This window comes from Pelodiscus sinensis, chromosome 11 (assembly GCF_052426305.1).
Source record: "Pelodiscus sinensis isolate ZL-2025 chromosome 11, ASM5242630v1, whole genome shotgun sequence".
In the NCBI taxonomy this organism is placed as follows: Eukaryota; Metazoa; Chordata; order Testudines; family Trionychidae; genus Pelodiscus; species Pelodiscus sinensis.
In genome coordinates, this window is record NC_143062.1 from 12,953,037 (window position 1) to 12,972,285 (window position 19,249).

Here is a 19,249-nt window from a genome sequence, read left to right on the forward strand (position 1 = left end):
CCGACTCTGCTTCGCCTCAGGCGCGGGAAGGAGCCGGCAAGCCCGGGTCAGATTCCTCCCGGGGCGAGAGGAGCCGCTGCTGCCCCGTGCTAGCGGGTCCCGGGCAGAGCGCCCCGCCTCTCCGCTCTCGGCAGTCCCCGGCTCTGGGCTCGCCGCGCCCCACAGTGCCCGGGGCGGCCCTTCTGCTGCGCGGACTCCCGCCGGTAAGCAATGGGGGATGAAAGCGCCGGGGCTCGCGCTTCGCTGCTCCTCCCCTCAGGCCGCTGATGCTTCGAACCGCCCGCCCAAACGCGCGAGCTGCTGCGGGCGATACCACTGCACCGTCTGTAAGCCACACGCGCAGCGCCAGACAAGGCACCAATGACACGCCCGATCGATACTAACTTCGAGCCTCTGGGCAACGAGCCCCAGCCCTGGTTACATTGTTTGCCGGGCGCTGCCCTGAGTAACACCCCTTCGTTCTGGTCCCTGTGGACTAGTCCGAGCACCCCTGCGCCTGCGCGAGCTGGTGAGAGGGGTAAGCTTTACCCTGCCGTCCAGAAACAGAGAGCCGCTGGGGGCGTTCTGACGGAAGTAGTAGGGCCAGCGGCGCGAGGAACGTTCTTCTCAGGCGTGTCCGGGAAGTGGTGCGGGGGGACAGCGAATAGATGCGCACTCAGAGAAGGCGTGTGTGCGAGGCGGGACTGGGCTCAGCATCGCTGCTCTCCCGAGCCGGCCACGTGCGCCCCCGAGCGGGGCTGCTGGGGGCGGCGCCGTCTCTAGCCCGGGCGGGGCCGCGTTGGGAGGCTCTTCACAAGGTCCCGGTAGAGACGCCACCGATCTGGACGGGGGGTTCGGGGGGGTGTCGGTTCCTGACCGGGGCTCACGGTGGGGAGCGGGACTCGGGCGCGCAGGCAGCGGGGTGCCCGGCGCGGCAGCCGGAGCCCGGGACGTGGAGGTGGCGGGGTTGTGGGTAGGGGGCTGGCGGCCGGGCGTCCAGAAGTGACCACCCCTGCTCCGGCAACATCCCTGGTCCTGCACTCGTCATGTCCCGAAGGTGCAAATTGAGTATCCCAGGCTTAAACCTAATGATCCGGTAAATTCTCCGAGATCAATTTACCAGTGAGACCAGCAGAAGCCCTTGTAGTGGACTTTTGTTATTTTAATCTCGTTCTTTCAATGTGTCATATTCCAATTGTTAAATAAATCATATTTTGCTCTGGATAAGCTGTTTCATCACTGCTTGTGAAACAGCGAGGGGGGATTTGATAGCAGCCTTCGACTTCCTGAAGGGAGGTTCCAAAGAGGATGGAGAGAGGCTGTTCTCAGTAGTGACAGATGGCAGAACAAGGAGCAATGGTCTCAAGTTGTGGTGGGAAAGGTCCAGGTTGGATATTAGGAAAAACTATTTCACTAGGAGGGTGGTGAAGCACTGGAATGAGTTACCTAGGGAAGTAGTGGAGTCTCCATCCCTAGAGGTGTTTAAGTCTCACCTTGACAAAGCCCTGGCTGGGTTGATTTAGTTGGAATTGGTCCTGCCTAGAGCAGGGGGCTGGACTTTATGACCTTCTGAGGTCTCTTCTAGTTCTATGATTCTATGCTTTCACCCATGGGTCACAGCTCTCAGAGAACATCCCATAGCAGTTACTAGGGATACGGAAATGTAACTTTGTACATGGTTAACTCAGTGAGTCCAGGTTACATGCGGTGCTGTATGGGGAACTGGTTCTCAGAGTGCTGGCAGCTTCCCTTCCCTCCCCTCCATGCCCATGCCTAACTATGCCTATGCCTTTGATACAGAGGCAACAACACAGAGCTTGGGGGAGGGAGGCAGGAGACAATATGCCCATAGCTGGCTCCCTGCACACACTGGCTCCCAGGGAGCTGTGTCCCCCACCCCCACTTGCATCTACATGCATCTGATGAAGTGGGCCTTTGCCCATGAAAGCTTATGCTCCAATACATCTGTTAGTCTATAAGGTGCTACAGAACTCCTTGTTGCTTTTGCAGATCCAGATTAACATGGCTACCCCTCTGATACTTGCTGCTCCCACTTGTAACTACTGAAATTCCCAGCAGTTACGTTGTTACTTAATTAAACACATTTTAACACCCCAAGATGAGGGACCAAATCCTGTTGGATCCGTTCTGATGATGTTGGTGAAACAAGAGCTGCTGTAACCTCATAGATCAAAAAGTGAGATGAATTGTGGGACTCACTCTGAGTTAAGTGCAGATTGAGGGCCATCTCGTGGAAGTACCACATATTGACTGATAGAGTTTCTTAGAAAAGTGTTAATACTCATTTTTGTTGCTTTTTACAGAAGGATAAAACAATTTCACTTTTTAATATGGAGAAAATAAAAGTTTTAAAACGTTTATATGTTGGAGGACTTGGCCATACAGTTTCTGAAGCTGAACTGCAGGAAAGATTCAGCAAGTTTGGAAATGTTACTGATGTGGAAATTGTTATTCGGAAAGATGAACAAGGTAATATTTTCATTTCATTCTTTTCTGTACTTCAACTGGTAATGAAAACAGCTTTCATTTCAAAACAACTATTTTCTCTTAACACGTGCTTCAATTTTAAAAACAAGAAACAATTGTATATACAAAAGTAACCAAGTGCTTCTCATTATTGACCAGGGAACCCTATGAAAACATTTGCTTATATCAGCATCAGCATTTCAGAAGTAGATCTCAAAAGATGTAAGTACACAAGTAATATTATTGGGTGAAGTTTATTTTAATTTTATGTAAGCTAAGGATGTAACAAATACCTGAGCCTGCACTTATCTGTTCAAACCCCCATTGAAGTGGAGAACTTAGCTATTTTGTTCTTCATCTACACCTTTTAATTTCCTTCTCCCATTCTTTAATTCTATTTGGTTCATTTATTTTAGGAATCAGTGCTTATGGAAAATGCTCTCCAAAATAATGTATTTTATTCAAGTATTTGTGTTTTTATGTTATTTTAAACAATTAAGAATGAATCTTAAAACTCTGTGCTTCCCATAATCTCTTTACGTAAAATCAGGATTCGCCCAGTATTGCCAATATGTTTGCCACTATTTTTAGGATATGTTGGGAAGGACGGGAAGAAAGTGCGAAAGGACTAGATAGAATGGTGGAGAGAACTTCAGAATGTAGATGCATCTGAGTTTTGGAATCCTGATTTGGAATGAGCTATTTAATCTTTCAGTGTTCATTTATCACTGGCTAATGTACAGGCAGTCCCCGATTTACGCGGATCCGACTTATTGCTACCTGCGAGCTCCGGGGCGAGAGAGCCCCGTTCGTAAGCTGCTCCGGTGCCCCTAGTCTGCTGGAGACCGTCTCCAGCAGACCAGAGGCACCGGGCGGGTTCCCGCGCTTCTGAGGCTTTGCTCTGGCAAAGCCTCAGAAGCACGGGAACCCGCCCGCTGCTGCTGCTTGAGTCCCGGTGCCTGTGGTCTCCTGGGGACCGTCCCCAGCAGACCACAGGCACCGGGACTCAAGCCGCAGCCGCGGGGGGGTCCCGCGCCTCTGAGACTTTGCCAGAGCAAAGCCTCAGAGGCGCTGCACCCTGCTGCCGCTGCGGCTCTGCTCCCCGTGTCCCTGGTCTGCTGGGGGGGGGGGGCGGCTAGTGTGCCCCCACCCCAGCAGACCAGGCTTTTGTTTTGGACCCTGGAGCAGAGCAGCTGGGGAGCTGCGGATTGGTCCTGCAGCGCCCGCTCTGGTTACTACTGGACCAACCCGGCAGCACCCCAGCTGCTCTGCCCCAGGTCCTGATTCAGCCGCTGCTGGTCAGTTTCAGCAGTGGCTGAATCAGGACGCCTGGGGCAGAGCAGCTGGGGTGCTGCTGGGTTGGTCCAGTAGCGCCAAGGAGCGGTGCTACTGGAGCAACCCAGCAGCACCCCAGCTGCTCTGCCCCAGGCGTCCCCAAGTCAGCCGCTGCTGAAACTGACCAGCGCTGACTACAGGAAGCCCGAGGCAGAGTTGCTCTGCCCCAGGCTTCCTGGAAACAGCGCTGATCAGTTTCAGCAGCAGCTGACTTGGGGAAGCTTGGGGTTCTTAAGTTGAATCTGTATGTAAGTCAGAACTGGCGGTCAGTTTCAGCAGCGGCTGAATCTGGACGCCAGTTCCGACTTACATACAGATTCAACTTAAGAACAAACCTACAGTCCCTATCTTGTACGTAACCCGGGGACTGCCTGTACTGTTAATCAAAATAGGGTCTGGATGTTAAAAACATTTTGTCTTTTGCTTTCGCACTAGACCCTCAAATTTGCTATCCATAATGAACAGAATGGGCTAATTGAGTCTCAAAGTGCTCCAAAATGTAAAATATAGCAAAAAGAGATGTGATTAAAACATTATTTAAAATAGATGAGGATAAGTCATTTTCTATCTAATGCTTGTTTCTTAGGTATGTCCATTTTAAATAAAGCAAGGTGGAAAGGTGGAACACTACAAATTGAATTGGCCAAAGAAAGCTTTTTGCACAGGTAAAGTTACATTGTTGCTTGTTGAACAACTTTGCTACATACTGTCAAACTCTGTGTATCATTTTGCTAGAATTGTGGAAAATACAAATCATCCTACAAACTTTAAATGTACGTGGCCTGAATTTTTACCTTTATATTTGTCTGTATTAAGAAGACTTATTAATAGTTTGTTTGTCAGAGGTTTTTAATTAATGAATACTCTCCTATAACGAACCTGTAAAGGCCAGTGGATTTGCTTTCTTTTCAAATCCAATTAAATGGGATTTTAACAGACTTAATAAAAAAGCAGTCTGGGTATTACAGATCAAACCTCCCTTGTCTGACACCCTCAGGACCTGAGCAGTCCCGAACCACAGAGTTTGCTGGACAAGGGGAGGTCAAGGCTTCTTACCCAGGTGTAGGGCTCTGCTCTCTGCTGCTGCCTCCAGCCCCCCACCCTACCAGCCCTGGCTGGGGCTGTATCCCTCACCATGTCAGCCCCAGACAGGGGCCAGCCCTGCTGCCTCCAGCCATGGCTGAGGCTGCATTGCCCACGGCGCTGGCCCAGGCTGTGTGCCTAGCTGCCGGCCCTGCTAACTCCAGCCCTGGCCAGGACTGCACTTTCCAACAGCAGCCCCAGCCAGGACTGCACTCGCACATGGCACCAGCCCTAACTGAGGCTGTGTTTCGCACTGTACCAGCCCCAGCTGGAGCTGCGCTCTCCACCTTGCCAGTCTCAGCGGGGCTGCACTCCTGGCCACTAGCCCAACTGCCTCTAGCCCCAGCTGGGGCTCTCTTGTAGAGCAACATCCATGGTCCTGCTGGACTAGAGAGTCACAGATTTTAGAGGTTCAACTTGTACAGCGATTTGGTTTTTTTATGCTTGTTTTGCCAATTTTGCAATCCCCCTCCCCCCTTTACTCTTTTCCTGGTGCTCTCTATTAACTTCTTTAAATGGTTTTTATTTATTTTTCATTGAAGCTGATCGTGTGTTGGCACATTTGAAGCATGTATCAAGCATTTGTATCATGCTTGCTCTGTTTTTCTTGTTTAAAAAGTTAGTTGAGTGGGGACCTTCTCCCTCGTTTCAGATATTTAATGGGAATTGGTGAAAAATATCTTTCTTGTGTTCATATTTGCTCAGAGTAAATAACTGTGGGAGGAATACGTCTCTAATGCTGGCTTTACATACAGATGCTTTGTAATTTTTGCTTTTGTCGTGACAAGCTTAAACCATGCACTGCCTGATGCAGATTGGCACAGGAGAGACAAGAAGCAAGATTGAAGAAGGAAAAGCCATATATGGATGGAAAGGCAAATCTGTTGGAATCACTGAACAAAGCTGGAGTTGTGAATTTTCACATGAAAGCGGTACCAGGAACAGAAGTACCAGATCATAAGGTATTGTGGGGTATCAGTTCTGCTGAGTTAAGAGAACTATATCAGGCACCATTTTATTTTGCTTTCTAATCATGGTAAATTTATTTTAGATTTTGTATACAGTAATTCCTCATTTACCACTATAGATGTGTTTCAGAAAATGATCGTGTTAAGTGAAAACGTGATATGCGGGGTCAATTTTCCCATTGAAAATAATGGAAAAGGTGGGGGTTGTGTTTCAAGCGGTAGCATCTGTTGGGACCAGGACATAAGGTTGGGGGAAAAAGGAGATTGGGTTACAGCAGGGAGGGGAGGTGTTTGGCTCTGGGGAAGGGAAGGAGAGGAGAGGGGAGGGGGATTGGGTTGGAAGTATGCCCCTGTGACAGGTCTGCCAGGACCTGCATTGCGTCCGGCGAGGAGGGGTCGCCAGGGAACGATGCGGCGAGCAGCGAACCCTCCGCCACTTTGAAGGGAGGCGGGGGAAGCCCAGTGCAGGCGACAGGACAGATGGGAAAACCCTGCAAGTTGGGGCGGAGGAGAGGGGGCAAGGCGTCCAGCAAGGGGGAGTCAGCGGTGAACCGCGCGGCGAGCATCAAACCCTCCGCCGCTTTGCAGGGTGGCAGGGGAAGCCCCATGCAGCCGCCGGCGACGGGACAGCTAGGGAAATCGTGTTCTTCCGGGGATGGTCGTGTAATTCAAAAAAAGTTTGCTTAAAAAAAAATCATGCTATCATGAAAACGTGTTAAGCGGGTACGTGTTAAATGAGGAATTACTGTATTTGATTACAGGACATCATACATATAGGATGACACAATAGCTATCACTCAGACAAAATAAACCTCAGTTTTATAATCCTTGTAAAATGAGAGCATAGACATCAGTTTGTTTTAGAAGGAGGTAGGATTAGCTATCTTTGCCTGTGTATTATCATTTGAAGTTCATAGTGGTGTCTTAATTTAACTTCAAAAAAATGTAAAGGTTGTATATGAGGGTATGTCTACACTACAAAGTTAATTCGAACTAACGGACGTTAGTTCGAATTAACTTTGATAGGCGCTACACTAGCGCTCCGCTAGTTCGAACTTAATTCGAACTAGCGGAGCGCTTAGTTCGAACTAGGTAAACCTCATTCTACGAGGACTAAGCCTAGTTCGAACTTACTAGTTCGAATTAAGGGGTGGGTAGCCCCTTAATTCGAACTAATGGGAGGCTAGCCCTCCCCAGCTTTCCCTGGTGGCCACTCTGGCCAACACCCAAGGAAACTCTATTGTCCCCCTCCCGGCCCCGGAGCCCTTAAAGGGGCATGGGCTGGCTACGGTGCCTGTGCCAGGTGCAAGCTTGCCAGCACCCAGCTAGCAGACCCTGCACCTGGCATGGCTCGAGCCAGCCACCCGCTGCCACCCAGCCCTCCCCTTCTTCCCGGGACCAGGCTGGCGGCTCCCGGGAGCTTGCCCGAGACCGCAAGAGGCGGGCACCCGCCTGGTCTAGTGCGGACATCGTGGACCTTGTCCACGACCTCCGCACTAGGCACAGGAAAGCGGCCGTCTAGGGCAGGAGAGCTGCCATCCTGGCCACCCAGGAGCAGGTGTGCATGAAAATCAAGGTGGTCCACTGAGACCCCCGACCCTGAGCCCTGAGCTTACAATGACCATACTGGGTCAGACCAAAGGTCCATCTAGCCTAGTAGCCTGTCTGCTGACAGCGGCCAACCCTAGGGACCCTGGAGGGGATGGACCGAAGACAGTGACCAAGCCATTTGTCTCGTGCCATCCCTCTCCAGCCTTCCACAAACTTTGGGCAGGGACACCACTCCTACCCCCTGGCTAATACCACTCCATGGACCCAAACTCCATCACTTTATCTCACTTCTCTTTAAACTCTGTTCTAGTTCTAGCCTTCACAGCCTCCTGCAGCAAGGAGTTCCACAGGTTGACTCTTTGCTTTGTGAAGAACAACTTTCTGTTACTAGTTTGAAGCCTGCTACCCATTCCTTTCCTTTGGTGTCCTCTAGTCCTTCTATTATGGGAACTAATGAAGAACTTTTCTGGATGCACCCTCTCCACCCCACTCATGCTTTTATAGACCTCTATCCTATTCACCCTCAGTCTCCTCCTTTCTAAACTGAGAAGTCCCAGTCTCTTTAGCCTCTCTTCATATGGGACCTCTTCCAAACCTCTGATCATTTTAGTTGCCCTCCCCTCTCCCACCCTCTCTCTTCCTCTCTCCCTCCTCCTTTTCCCAGTCTCCCCGAGTTTTGTTCAATAAAGAGAGATTCTATTTTTGACCACACGTTTTCTTTATTTTGTACATCAGGAAGGGGGGCTAGGGAAGGGTAAGTGGAAGGAGGTGAGGGAGGAATGGGGTACGAGCCCCCGATGGGGAGGACTGGGCTGGCTCTGCGGGCTTCTGGGGGTGGAAGCTCTCCTGCAGCCCCCCAATTGTCCCCTCTCCACAGATGGCAGCCTGCGACAAGTGCAGCCGGTCTGATGGCCGAGTGCTGTGATGTGCCCAGTGTGGGCACTCAGGGCACTCCAAGACAGGACTGCATTGCAAACGGGGCACCCCTGAGAACTGTCTGTCCGGGGTGGGGGTCAGGTCCCTTTAAGCACAGCCCTCGGCTAGCCTGAGACAGCAGCTCCATGCTCTAAGTCCTCATCTGATGCCCTGCCGGCACTGCTTCCGGCCATCCTTAACCCCGGTTCAGGGTCCACTTAATGTGGACATGCTAGTTCTCGAACTAGTTTTTTAGTCTGGATGCATTAGTTTGAATTAGCTTAGTTCGAATTAACTAATTCGAACGAAGTTAGTTCGAATTAGCGCTGTAGTGTAGACATACCCTGAGTGTGTTTTTATACACACAGCTCATTTTGGGCCTTGTTATTAGTAGAGCTATTCACAGTGCTCCGCACTAAATAGGAGTCTAAATTGTTTCAGGTTTAGGGTACATCTACACTGCAACCTTATTTTGAAATAACTAGCTTTATTTTGAAATAACTTAACTGCCTGCTATATGGACACGAACTATTTTAAAATAATGTCGAAATACTGTCAAGCTGGAGGATTTCTAACTCCAACTCCTGTAACCCTCATTGTACAAGAAGTAAGGGAAGTCAGAGGAAGAGTGCTCTATTTTGAGATAAGTGCTGTGTAGACACACCCTTAGGCTACGTCTAGACTGCAAGCCTCTTTTGAAAGAGGCTTTTTCAAAAGATACTTTCGAAAAAGAGCATCTAGACTACAATCAGTACTTTCGAAAAAGCAAGTTGCTTTTTTGAAAGAGAGCACCCAGGCAGTCTGGATGCTCTCTTTCGAAAAAACACAGTTTCCGTTAACTAGCACATTCTTTTGAAAGAGCACTTTCGAAAAAAGGCGTTCTTCCTCGTGAAATGAGGAGGACCACCGTCAGAAGAAAAGCTGCGTTCTTTCGATTTAATTTCGAAATAACAGCTGTAGTCTAGACGCAGGTGAAGCTTTTTCGAAAAAAGGCTACTTTTTTCGAAAAAACCCTGCAGTCTAGACACAGCCCACTAGAGTCCATCTTGCAGAGAGAGGATAAAATGTAAGTCAGACTACATCAGAGTTTACTCAAAGCAGGTGTTCATTAAACTGGATGTTTTAAAAGTTTCCTTTTTAGTATCCACCTTTATCTTGGGATTTCTGTTCAGCTGCTATGAATGGTTGGTGTCTCTTCAGTTTTTTGTTGGTCTATTTTTTACAGTCAGATTACAAACAGACTATGCTAATATAACATTTGAGATGTTTCCTCCTTTCAAGACTGAAATTAGCAGACTGATTCAATATGGAAATGTGACACATAATAGAGAACAAAAATAGGTTAGCTAGGGCATATGTCCTTTATTTGTATTCCTATCATTCAGAATTCATTTTGGTTTAAGGCTGTCTTATTTTTTTGTCTGTGATACTTTCAATCTGCTGTAATTATATATTTTTCTTTCTTACAGGATTGGGTTGTTAGTAAATTTGGCAGAGTTTTACCTATCCTTCACCTTAAGAGTCGATACAAAAGCAAAATATCCTTTCCTACTGTATGAGTAAAGATTGAATGACCATAGACAATTCCATTATTCTCTTCATTTATTTACCACTTTTACAGAAATATCTTCTTTCTTCAGTAAAAGTTTTCATATTGTTGATACAGGTTGGACCTCTGGCACCCTCAGGACCTAAGTGGTCCCTAATTGAGGGAGTTTGCCAGATTAGGGGAGGTTAAGCCTTGGACTCTTCCAGAGCTTCCCTTCTGATCATGGCCCAGGCTAGTGCATTGCCTCCAGCCTGCCTTCTGGACTCTGCTGTCCCCAGCCCGCTGTTGGGGCTTCTCTCCAAGCTAATTGAAGGGTTCCCTGGCCCCAGCTGCTGGCCAGGCTCCCTGTACCCAGGACCTCTGCAGCTGGGGCTTTCCGGCACCATCCATGATCCTGCTGGATATGTCGCCAGACCAGTGTGTCCTGGTCTACAGAGGTTCAACCTGTAAACACAATGCAGTTACTATCTCTCTCTATGTGGTAGAAATTGTGGAGGTAATTAAAATGTTAAACCTTAGCAAAGAAAAGGTATATAATGGCTGGTGATTAGAATAACAATTGAGAGATCTGGAAAATGTTGTTTTTCTTCACTCTGCTTTTACTCATTTTTAAAAAAAATTATTTAATTTTACAGCTTTTATTACAATTATTTCTAAGAGCCTAAGTGCTAATATGAACCATGCAAAACTCTCTTCTTCGCCATTATGGAAAAGATGAGAGTGCAAAAAACACATGGATTCACTTTAAATATATTTTTGCTAACAAATGTTCCCCTGGTGCTTGATTCTCTGGTGACTTCATCCTAAATCTTGCAGCAAACTTGCATCAGTTTGATAGATAACTGTACAGGTTGCATGCAACTCACTTAAAAAGTTCAGAAAACATATCTTTAAAAATAACCATTTAACAGATATGATACATCAGGGTACTTTCGAGTAATTTTAACAACACTGTGGTGAATGGAAGGTCTGTTCAGGTAGTCACCATTGATCATAGGGGATTGCGTCCCAAGCCTGGTCTGAGAGTAGGAGAGTTTTGTGATTGGGGAGTGATGGGTGAAGCTTGAGATTTAAGGGGGCTTCACTCTCAAAGGAACCAGGAGCTTTCTGAGGTGCAATTAGCTCACAGAGGGTATCTCTAGACTACATGGTTCTGTCGCCAGAGCCATGTAGATTAGTTTACTAGACATACCCAAATAAAGAGGTGATTTAAATAATCGCCACTTCATTTAAATTTAAATGGCTGCCACACTGAGCCGATCAGCTGTTTGGCAGCACAGCGCAGTATCTGGATGCTCCACGGTCGACATCAAAGGCATTTGTCAACCTCCCCGGTAAATCTCATCCCACAAGGCATACCGGGGAGGTCAACAAATGCCTTTGATGTCCAGACTACAGCGCTGTGCCGCCAAACAGCTGATCAGCACAGTGCGGCAGCCATTTAAATTTAAACGAAGCGCTGATTATTTAAATCGCCACTTCATTTGGATATGTCTACTAACCTAATCTACATGGCTCTGGCGACAAATCCATATAGTCTAGACATACCCTAATTGTCTATTGTCCTTGTCCCTGGAACTTACGTTGTTGTTGTTGTTGAAAAGTGGAAGCCTCCTTGGTTTCATTTTTATTCCTTAATCCTGAATATAACATAGTGAAATATGACCCATCAAAATATTGCCATAACCTTAGAAAACTGGAACAAGACTTGACTGACACAGTTCCCATATCCAAACTTACTTGGCAGTTGGAAGGTGGATATGACAGCATGAGCAAGAAACGACGAGGAGAGTTCTCTGAAATTAAAAAAACACCTAAAAAAATTAAGCTGCAGAATAGTGAGGGTTTAAATAAATCACCTCTGCACCCAACTTGCAACTCACAAACAAAAAAAGCAACCTTAACACAAACAAAATTAGTACAAATGTCAAACTCCAAATCAATTGCTCTGGATAAATTACTTCACACACCTAATCCTAATAGTCTTGATATGAAAGTAAAAGAATTATTTCTGGGTAAGAACCTGGCATCTGGTGCTAAGTCCAACAGGAATACTACCAGCATTTCAGACAGTGATATTGATTCTGAGGAAGAAATTAGAGCAGTGATAGAGAGAGAGAGAAAACTAAAAAAAGCTAAAACAAATGTTGAGTCTGAAAATGATCATTTGGAAGTTGTGGGGGATAATTTTGAGCTAAAATATAACACTCACTGGTGTTTAACCAGTCCAAGTATCATGAAGGAAGTGAGTAAGAGATGTAACATACAAGGAAAAACTAATGAAAATTACAGTGATTATGATTCAGCAGATACAGATGAAATTATTGCAGTGACTAAAGCTCCAGATGAAAACAGTGTGAAGACCAAAGCTCAAAGAGAGTATGAGCTGGTGAAAATGGAAGGAAAGGATAACTTTAGGAATGATACACATACAAATAACAAATGCGATTCTGTAAATGATTCCTTTGTACTATCACCCGATGAGTTAAAAGAAAAAAATAATAATAAAGCAGAGCATAACAAAACAGCAGAAGACCAGGCTCCTGAACTACAGGACAACATCGGTGACAGCACGTCTGGGTCTACTGGTTTTGATTCAGAGACAGAAGCAAGTGAATCTGATTCAGATTATGAAAACATGATGCAAAATTGTTATCACCTAAATCTTACATTACATGAGTTAGAAGCATTGGCCACTGAGAGTATTAAATCTTCAGATGGAAAAATAGAAGATAAACAGAGGAATAATAAGTGCAGAACTGAAGCTAATATTAGTAACACCAAGTATGGTCCAAAGTCTTATGAAATTGCTTCTACAACTAAAAAGTCTGTTAATCCTGAAGATATAGTTGCTTCCATTTTAGAGGGAGAGGAGAGTGACGATGATAAGCCAGTGAAAAATACTTCAAGTTTAAAATTTCAGCCTTTCAGGGGACTAGGGTTATTATGTGAAAATGGGAATTTTGAGTCATTAACCAAGAAAGACTTGTGCAGCTGTAAAAGAAAATGTAACCAAAATTCCTTAAGCCCTGTTGATTTGAAAAATAAATCTTTAGAAGAGGTTTCAAAACCAAACTGTTCTTGTTATGGGAAACACTCAGCTCCCAGACAATCTAGCAATTCTGTATGTTTACTTGAAAACAGATGTGTGAAAAAGAAGCAAAGCACTCTCAGCACCCAGCTCCCAAAGGTTTCAGATTCCCAATACTCAGAAGGTGAAAGTGAAAAGTTTATTTGCAAACCACCTTTATTAGGAGAGAATAACTACTTGAATTTTCATGCAGAAGATCAAACAGCAAATAGAAGAGAGAATGAGGCCTGCACAACAGCTACTGAAAGTGAGGAGGAAAGCACTGACACAGATAGCACTTTGTCTGTTGCACAGAAGCACATTAAATGTGAATTGGCAAGCCCCACATCTCTTCCTGAGAAACCAAAGAAGGGTGCAAACAGTAAAAGTTCAGAGACTGAACTTCAGAAAAATGAGATCAATAAGAAAAGTCTTTGCAAAAGTAAAGACACACTTTGTGTTCCTATTACTATCCTAAGTGAGTCAAATGAAAAGGAGAAACAATTGCAGGATAATCAGAAGAGGCTGGCAGCTCTACAAGAGAGACTGAAAGAGAGAGAATTACAGAAGAAACTTATTCAAGGGGCTCTCTTGAACCTGGTAATTATGCTTTTAACTTGTTTCTGAACAGTAAAACAAAACTAAAAGAATACTTGTTTAATAAGTATCTGAAGTATAATAGTAATAGAGATGTAGCCATGTTAGTCTGGTCTTGCTGAAACAAAAGACAGGACTGTGCAGCACTTTAAAGACTATTAAGATTGTTTATTAGCTTTCGTGGGCCAGACCCACTTCCTCAGATCAAAGTGTACATATGGTCATGCCACTTTTCTTCCACAATTTGATCTGAGGAAGTGGGGCTGGCCCACGAAAGCTCATCACCTAATAAACCATCTTGTTAGTCTTTAAAGTGCTGCACAGTCCTGTCTTTTATCTCAAGTATGTGTACTCTGAAGTTTGACTCATATTTAAGAGCAGTGTCTATCTTATTTGCCAGTTTGATTTTTAGGATGAGTCCAAAATATGTATACTTCCATGATGGGATTTTTTTCCAGAAAACACAATAGGTGAATTAATTACATTTTTGTAAATGTGCCCAGCAGTATATAACCAATATTTGACACGTTAAACTTAACAGTGTCTCTCTTTTTCCAGGATAGCCAGTCAGCAAAGAAACATAAGCACATTGTATTTGATTCAGATGGGGAAAGTGAACCTGAAGTAGAAGAGAAGTCTAAAGAAGAAGCAACTATAGGAAATCTAGGAAAAGTAAGTGTCTTAAAAACAAGTGCAGCCTAATCTCTTAGAGAGCATTTACCTCCCTAGCTCGCTGGCATGTATTGTACTGAAGAGCAACACCTATTGGTATTCAGAATTCCAGATAAAATCTTCAATATTTTCCTTTTCTGTTAATGGATATAAAACATGAGACAAAATATCAAAATGCATATCAGTAAAGTTTTAAAAAACATGATTTTATAAATTGAGGGTGATGCAACTTTTGGAGTATACTTATGGAAACTGAAAAACAAGCACTCTACTGGATAAAATAGCTTGTATAAATTATTAGCAGTGCAATGTTCACAGGCTATCACAACTCACAAACCATAAGAGTAATGGTCACACATTAGGAAGGCTGGATAAAGGAGGCTCTGAAGGTAGAGAGGTGGGGTGGGTTCTGAAGTGGACTAGGGGATAGGGCATTTGCCTGAGGAGTGCAGGGTTGGGCGTTCGAGTTCTGCCCCCCGCTTCTCTGCTCATCCTCCTCTTCCCCCCTCCCTCCCCCACCCACCCCCAGGTGCAGCCACACAACCAACACCAGCTGCCCCAGGATTGGGGCTGGCTCCCTCATTAGGAAGGCAGAATAAGGGAGGCCCTGAAGGTAGGACGGTGGGATGGCTTACATGTGGTTATGCCAGAGCTTCACTTTCCAGTGTAGTCAGTTAAATGAAAGGAGGAAGATTTGATTTGTCCCATATTGTGCTCAGTAAGTGGCAGAGCTGGAAAAAGGACTGGAAATTTGGAATTCATGATTCTATAATCTATCCACTGGCTCTTACATTATTTGGGATGGAGTAATTCCAGCCAACAAATGACAGTGAAATGCACAGGTTATGCTTGTCAAGTCAATAATACATTCACATTTACTGAGCCTTGTTTTAATTATTAGTTTTGGTAACTGAGCAGAAATGTTTTGTATTTTATTATTAACTGTAATGTAAGATTTTTTTTTTTAATTTTATACTAGGGGTGTGTCTACATTGGCACCCTTTTCCGGAAAAGGGATGCTAATGAGACCAGTCGGAATTGCAAATGCCACAGGGGATTTAAATATCCCCCGCGGCATTTGCATGAACATGGCTGCCACTTTTTTCCGGCTTGGGGTTTTGCCGGAGAAGAGCGCCAGTCTAGACGGGATCTTGCAGAAAATAAACCCTTTTCCGGAAGATCCCTTATTCCAGCTCTACAAGAGAGACAGAAAGATAGAGAATTACAGAAGAAAAAAGGGTTTATTATCCGCAAAACCCCAAGCCGGAAAAAAGTGGCAGTCATTGTCATGCAAATGCCGCGGGGGATATTTAAATTCCCTGTGGCATTTGCAATTCCGACTGGTCTCATTAGCATCCCTTTTCCGGAAAAGGGTGCCAATGTAGACACAGCCTAGATGAATATGGGCTTTTGCTGTATGAATAGGCATATTCTTCTAGAAACTGTCCATGAAGAATGTAGAACAAAATGTGCAGAAAAAGTGGATATTTGCTTATTACATGAGCAACTGTGGCAAAATTACATCTGCAATGTATCTGTTTCATTGATGACCTACAAAGCAGAAGATACATTTTAAATTGGCCCTCTTGACTAAAAGTGTAGTTTGAGTACATTTTGGACCTTTTCCTTTAACTTTACTTAACTAAAAAAATTATAAAAACAGCGAGCAGTCCTGCAGCACTTTATATATTTTATATTTATTTAAATATTTTTACCCTGCCTTTCTATTTAAAATATTCAAGGTGGCTTACAAAAAAACCCACAATACAAATATATATTAAAATTTAAAATGAGACCCTAGAGGGACAAAACCAGCTAAAAACATATAGAGAGGAGGAACACACACATACAAACTCAAACATTAATAAAAGCACGGATAAAAAGGGTGGCTTTAGCCTGACGCCAAAACAACGCTAGAGTTGGCGCCATGCAAATATCCCGAGGAAGAGAATTCCACAGCCTGGGAGCAAAAGCTGAGAATGCCCTGTTCTGCGTAGATGTTAATCTTATCTCCACAAGTGGGAGAACACGAAGCAAAGCCTCCCCAGCTGGTAGGTTCATATGGAAGAAGACAGTCCTTCAGATACTCTGGACCCAACTCATTTAAGGCTTTATAGGTCATAACTAAAACCTTAAATTGTGCCCGGAAACATACCGGAAGCCAGTGCAGCTGCCGAAGCACTTGTCATAATGTGCTCCGTATAACTAGTGTTAGTTAAAACTCAAGCAGCCGCATTCTGGACCAGTTGAAGTTTCCAAAGGCTCTTTAGAGGCAGCCCCACATAAAGTGCATTACAGTAATCCAGTCGGGATGTAACAAGAGCATGGATCACTGTGGCCAAGTCATAGTTGTTCAGTAAGGGTCGCAGCTGGCGGATCAAACGAAGTTGCCCAAAGGCTCTCCTGACCACTGAAGAAATCTGATTTTCAAATGTTAAAAAAGGGTCCGGGAGGACTCCCGAGCTGTATACTTGTTCTTTCAGGGGCGAGTAACCCCGTCTAGAACAGGTGCCATGCTACATTCACGAACAGATGGCCTACTGATCCACAGGACTTCAGTCTTATCTGGGTTCAACTTCAGCTTATTTGACTTCATCCAAACCATCACTGCCTCCAGACACCAATTTAGATCAGTCACTGCCGCACCTGGTTCTAATGTCACAGGGAAATAGAGTTGGGTGTCATCTGCATATTGATGGCACCGTCCTCCAAAACTCCTTATGACCTCTCCCAGCGGCTTCATGTAGATATTCAACAGCATAGAGGACAAGAGGTAACTTTGCGGCACCCCCATAGCACAATCACCACGGGGTCGAATAGTAACCCCCTAGCTCCACCTTCTGAAAGCATCCCGACAGGTGGGACCGGAACCACTGCAAAACAGTGCCTCCAATACCCAACTCCGCTAAAGATAACTTTAGTGATTAACCAAAAAATGTAGACTAACAGAAAACGGATAATACCATCCACAGTTTTGTAGTCTCTAAAGTGCTGCAGGACTACTTGCTGTTCTAAGTTTTTTCGGTTACAGACTGCATGATAGGTGCCCCTGCCTCAGCCCCCACAAGTTCCAGCAATGACTGGGTTGGAGGAGCCTTACCCTTTAAGCCTTTGGCTCCCACTCACAAAGCCAACTCTATTACTGTGGGCTACTAAAAATGTTATTCACCATATATGAAATTCTACCAGACCTAAGAGATTGAACACCTTGCCCACTAGAGCAATGAATGTTTCAGATCTGTTCCAAATACACACTTACAGCCAATCCTTATTTAACGGAAATGAGGATTTAATACATACAGATATTAATAAAATTGTCAGATTCATTGTAGATATGGTGAGGCTGTTGATTTGTTAAAAATCTTTCCATAATCCATTTAAAAGGTTATAGTCCAACAGGCAGCCCATATGCAGAGTTTGTTCACATTCATCTATGAGAATTGTAGGATTAATCCAGAATAAACATGGAGACTTCAGTTTTGTGGGCTTAGTCTTTCCCTGTCAAAATTTCAAGAGATGTCCATTAAAATAGGATCAGATCCAATGCTTTCTTTATAGCTGAGGTTCAGTGAACACGTCTCTTGACAGCAGATAATCACAGCTGACCTTTGTTACATGATTAGGTAACTTACATTATTGTTTGAAGCTAATTTCTATTTCCTAGGCATATCCTGGTAACTAGTTGCATTCATTACCATATGGTAATTAACCATCAAACAGTTCATAGGTAGTTTACTACACATTTCAAAGAGAAATAAGATCAATAATAATATTATGCCTTAAGTCCTATCAAAATCATAATATCCTCTTCTCTGAATCAATAGAATTCAGTAATGAAACATTATAGACAGCTAATTAATCACATAGTCAAACTTCTAATAAGATATAGATAAACAGACAAATACAATTAGTATTTATTCTTGATTCTCTAACAATATAGGAATACATACCAAGAATTCTAGTCAACTTAACATGGCTTTGATAACTATCTATAAGGACATGCCATTTTGATACTCTCCTAATATGTAATTAAGAGTTGCTTTCAGGTCAGCAAGCCTCTCGCTGATTCAGCATCATGGTAACTTATAAAATAAAATCATAAACTGCAGTTACTATGTACTAGAGAATTAAGGTTTAACTGGTTAATCTAGTGAATCTCTAGCCTCTATTTCTCTGGAGGTGGGTGACAAGGGAGGGATCAAGTGCGGATTACCCGTTGTGTTCCCTCCCTGTGGGCATCTGGTATTGGCCACTGTCAGCAGACAGGATACTGGGCTAGATGGACCTTTGGTCTGATCCAGTATGGCCGTTCTTAATTGATTAAATGGGATTTTACATCCCAATTATGTACAGAAATTTGCTCCTGCCACACTTGAATGATCACAACTATCAAATGAAAATGAAAATAGCAAAGAATTGTTTCAGAACATGTAAAAAGATGTTAACAGCTGGTTTACAATGATTCATATATGTGGACATCAGTAACTAGTAGAAGTAAATGTGGTGTCATAAGAATGCTTTTTAGCTGTATTTGGAAAGAAATACAAAACAAATGGGTATTGGTTGATAATGTTCTTAGAACTACTTATTAAATCTGTTTCTTCTGTGTGTTTTGCTTTTCTTAAACAATTAAGGGATTTACTAGTAAAATATCTGGGAAATTATTTGAGAGCAGTGAGGATGAGCAGGATGCTGCAGGAGAAGATGACAGATTTGAAATCAAACCCCAGTTTGAAGGCAAAGCTGGTGAGAAGGTTAGTGAACCTATTTAATAGTATCTGAAGTTACTTGAAAAGGCTGATGTTGACAAAGTTATGGTAATCTGTGAATTGGAAAAGTCCTTTTAGATATAAAGGAAATAACATTATCTCAATGGTGTAATTTCTCTTTCCTACGTCCTCAAGCTGCAGTCAAATGGTATTTTCAAAAGAGCTTTCTAGACCAGATTCTAACGGTGAAAGCTTTACACGGCCATGATGCAAGTTAAGACTAATACTGCTTGTTTCTTTGTTATAAAGCTGCTGGATTGCATACATTTAATTT

At 44.2% G+C, this 19,249-nt stretch overlaps 2 protein-coding genes and 1 long non-coding RNA gene across 13 annotated transcripts in view; 1 reads left to right on the plus strand and 2 right to left on the minus strand.

Annotated features, from left to right (window-relative positions):
- CENPP (centromere protein P) overlaps nucleotides 1-520 on the minus strand; it is a 295,796-nt gene extending 295,276 nt beyond the window's left edge. For 2 of the 3 annotated variants that reach the window (XM_075939713.2, XM_075939715.2), the window contains exon 1: nucleotides 1-141. The gene's annotated coding sequence lies outside the window, so the exon portion shown is untranslated. Of the gene's footprint in view, nucleotides 142-384 lie in introns of those variants that run through there. The other variant, XM_006127564.5, reaches the window with a different exon arrangement.
- NOL8 (nucleolar protein 8) overlaps nucleotides 76-19,249 on the plus strand; it is a 27,831-nt gene continuing 8,657 nt past the window's right edge. Inside the window, exons 1-9 of one of the 8 annotated variants that reach the window (XM_089781089.1) lie at nucleotides 76-203; nucleotides 2,304-2,469; nucleotides 2,626-2,688; nucleotides 4,388-4,466; nucleotides 5,699-5,846; nucleotides 9,788-9,856; nucleotides 11,519-13,537; nucleotides 14,093-14,206; nucleotides 18,841-18,960. In XM_089781089.1, coding sequence (XP_089637215.1) covers nucleotides 2,331-2,469; nucleotides 2,626-2,688; nucleotides 4,388-4,466; nucleotides 5,699-5,846; nucleotides 9,788-9,856; nucleotides 11,519-13,537; nucleotides 14,093-14,206; nucleotides 18,841-18,960 — 2,751 coding nt within the window. In that variant the 5' untranslated portion in view covers nucleotides 76-203; nucleotides 2,304-2,330. The other 7 variants (XM_089781085.1, XM_089781086.1, XM_089781088.1 and 4 more) reach the window with 7 other exon arrangements.
- The window catches only part of LOC149523784 (uncharacterized), a 27,856-nt gene continuing 20,057 nt past the window's right edge, over nucleotides 11,451-19,249 (minus strand). For both annotated transcript variants that reach the window (XR_012906582.2, XR_016350417.1), the window contains one exon: nucleotides 11,451-11,663. This is a non-coding gene — a long non-coding RNA (uncharacterized LOC149523784). The remainder of the gene's footprint in view (nucleotides 11,664-19,249) is intronic.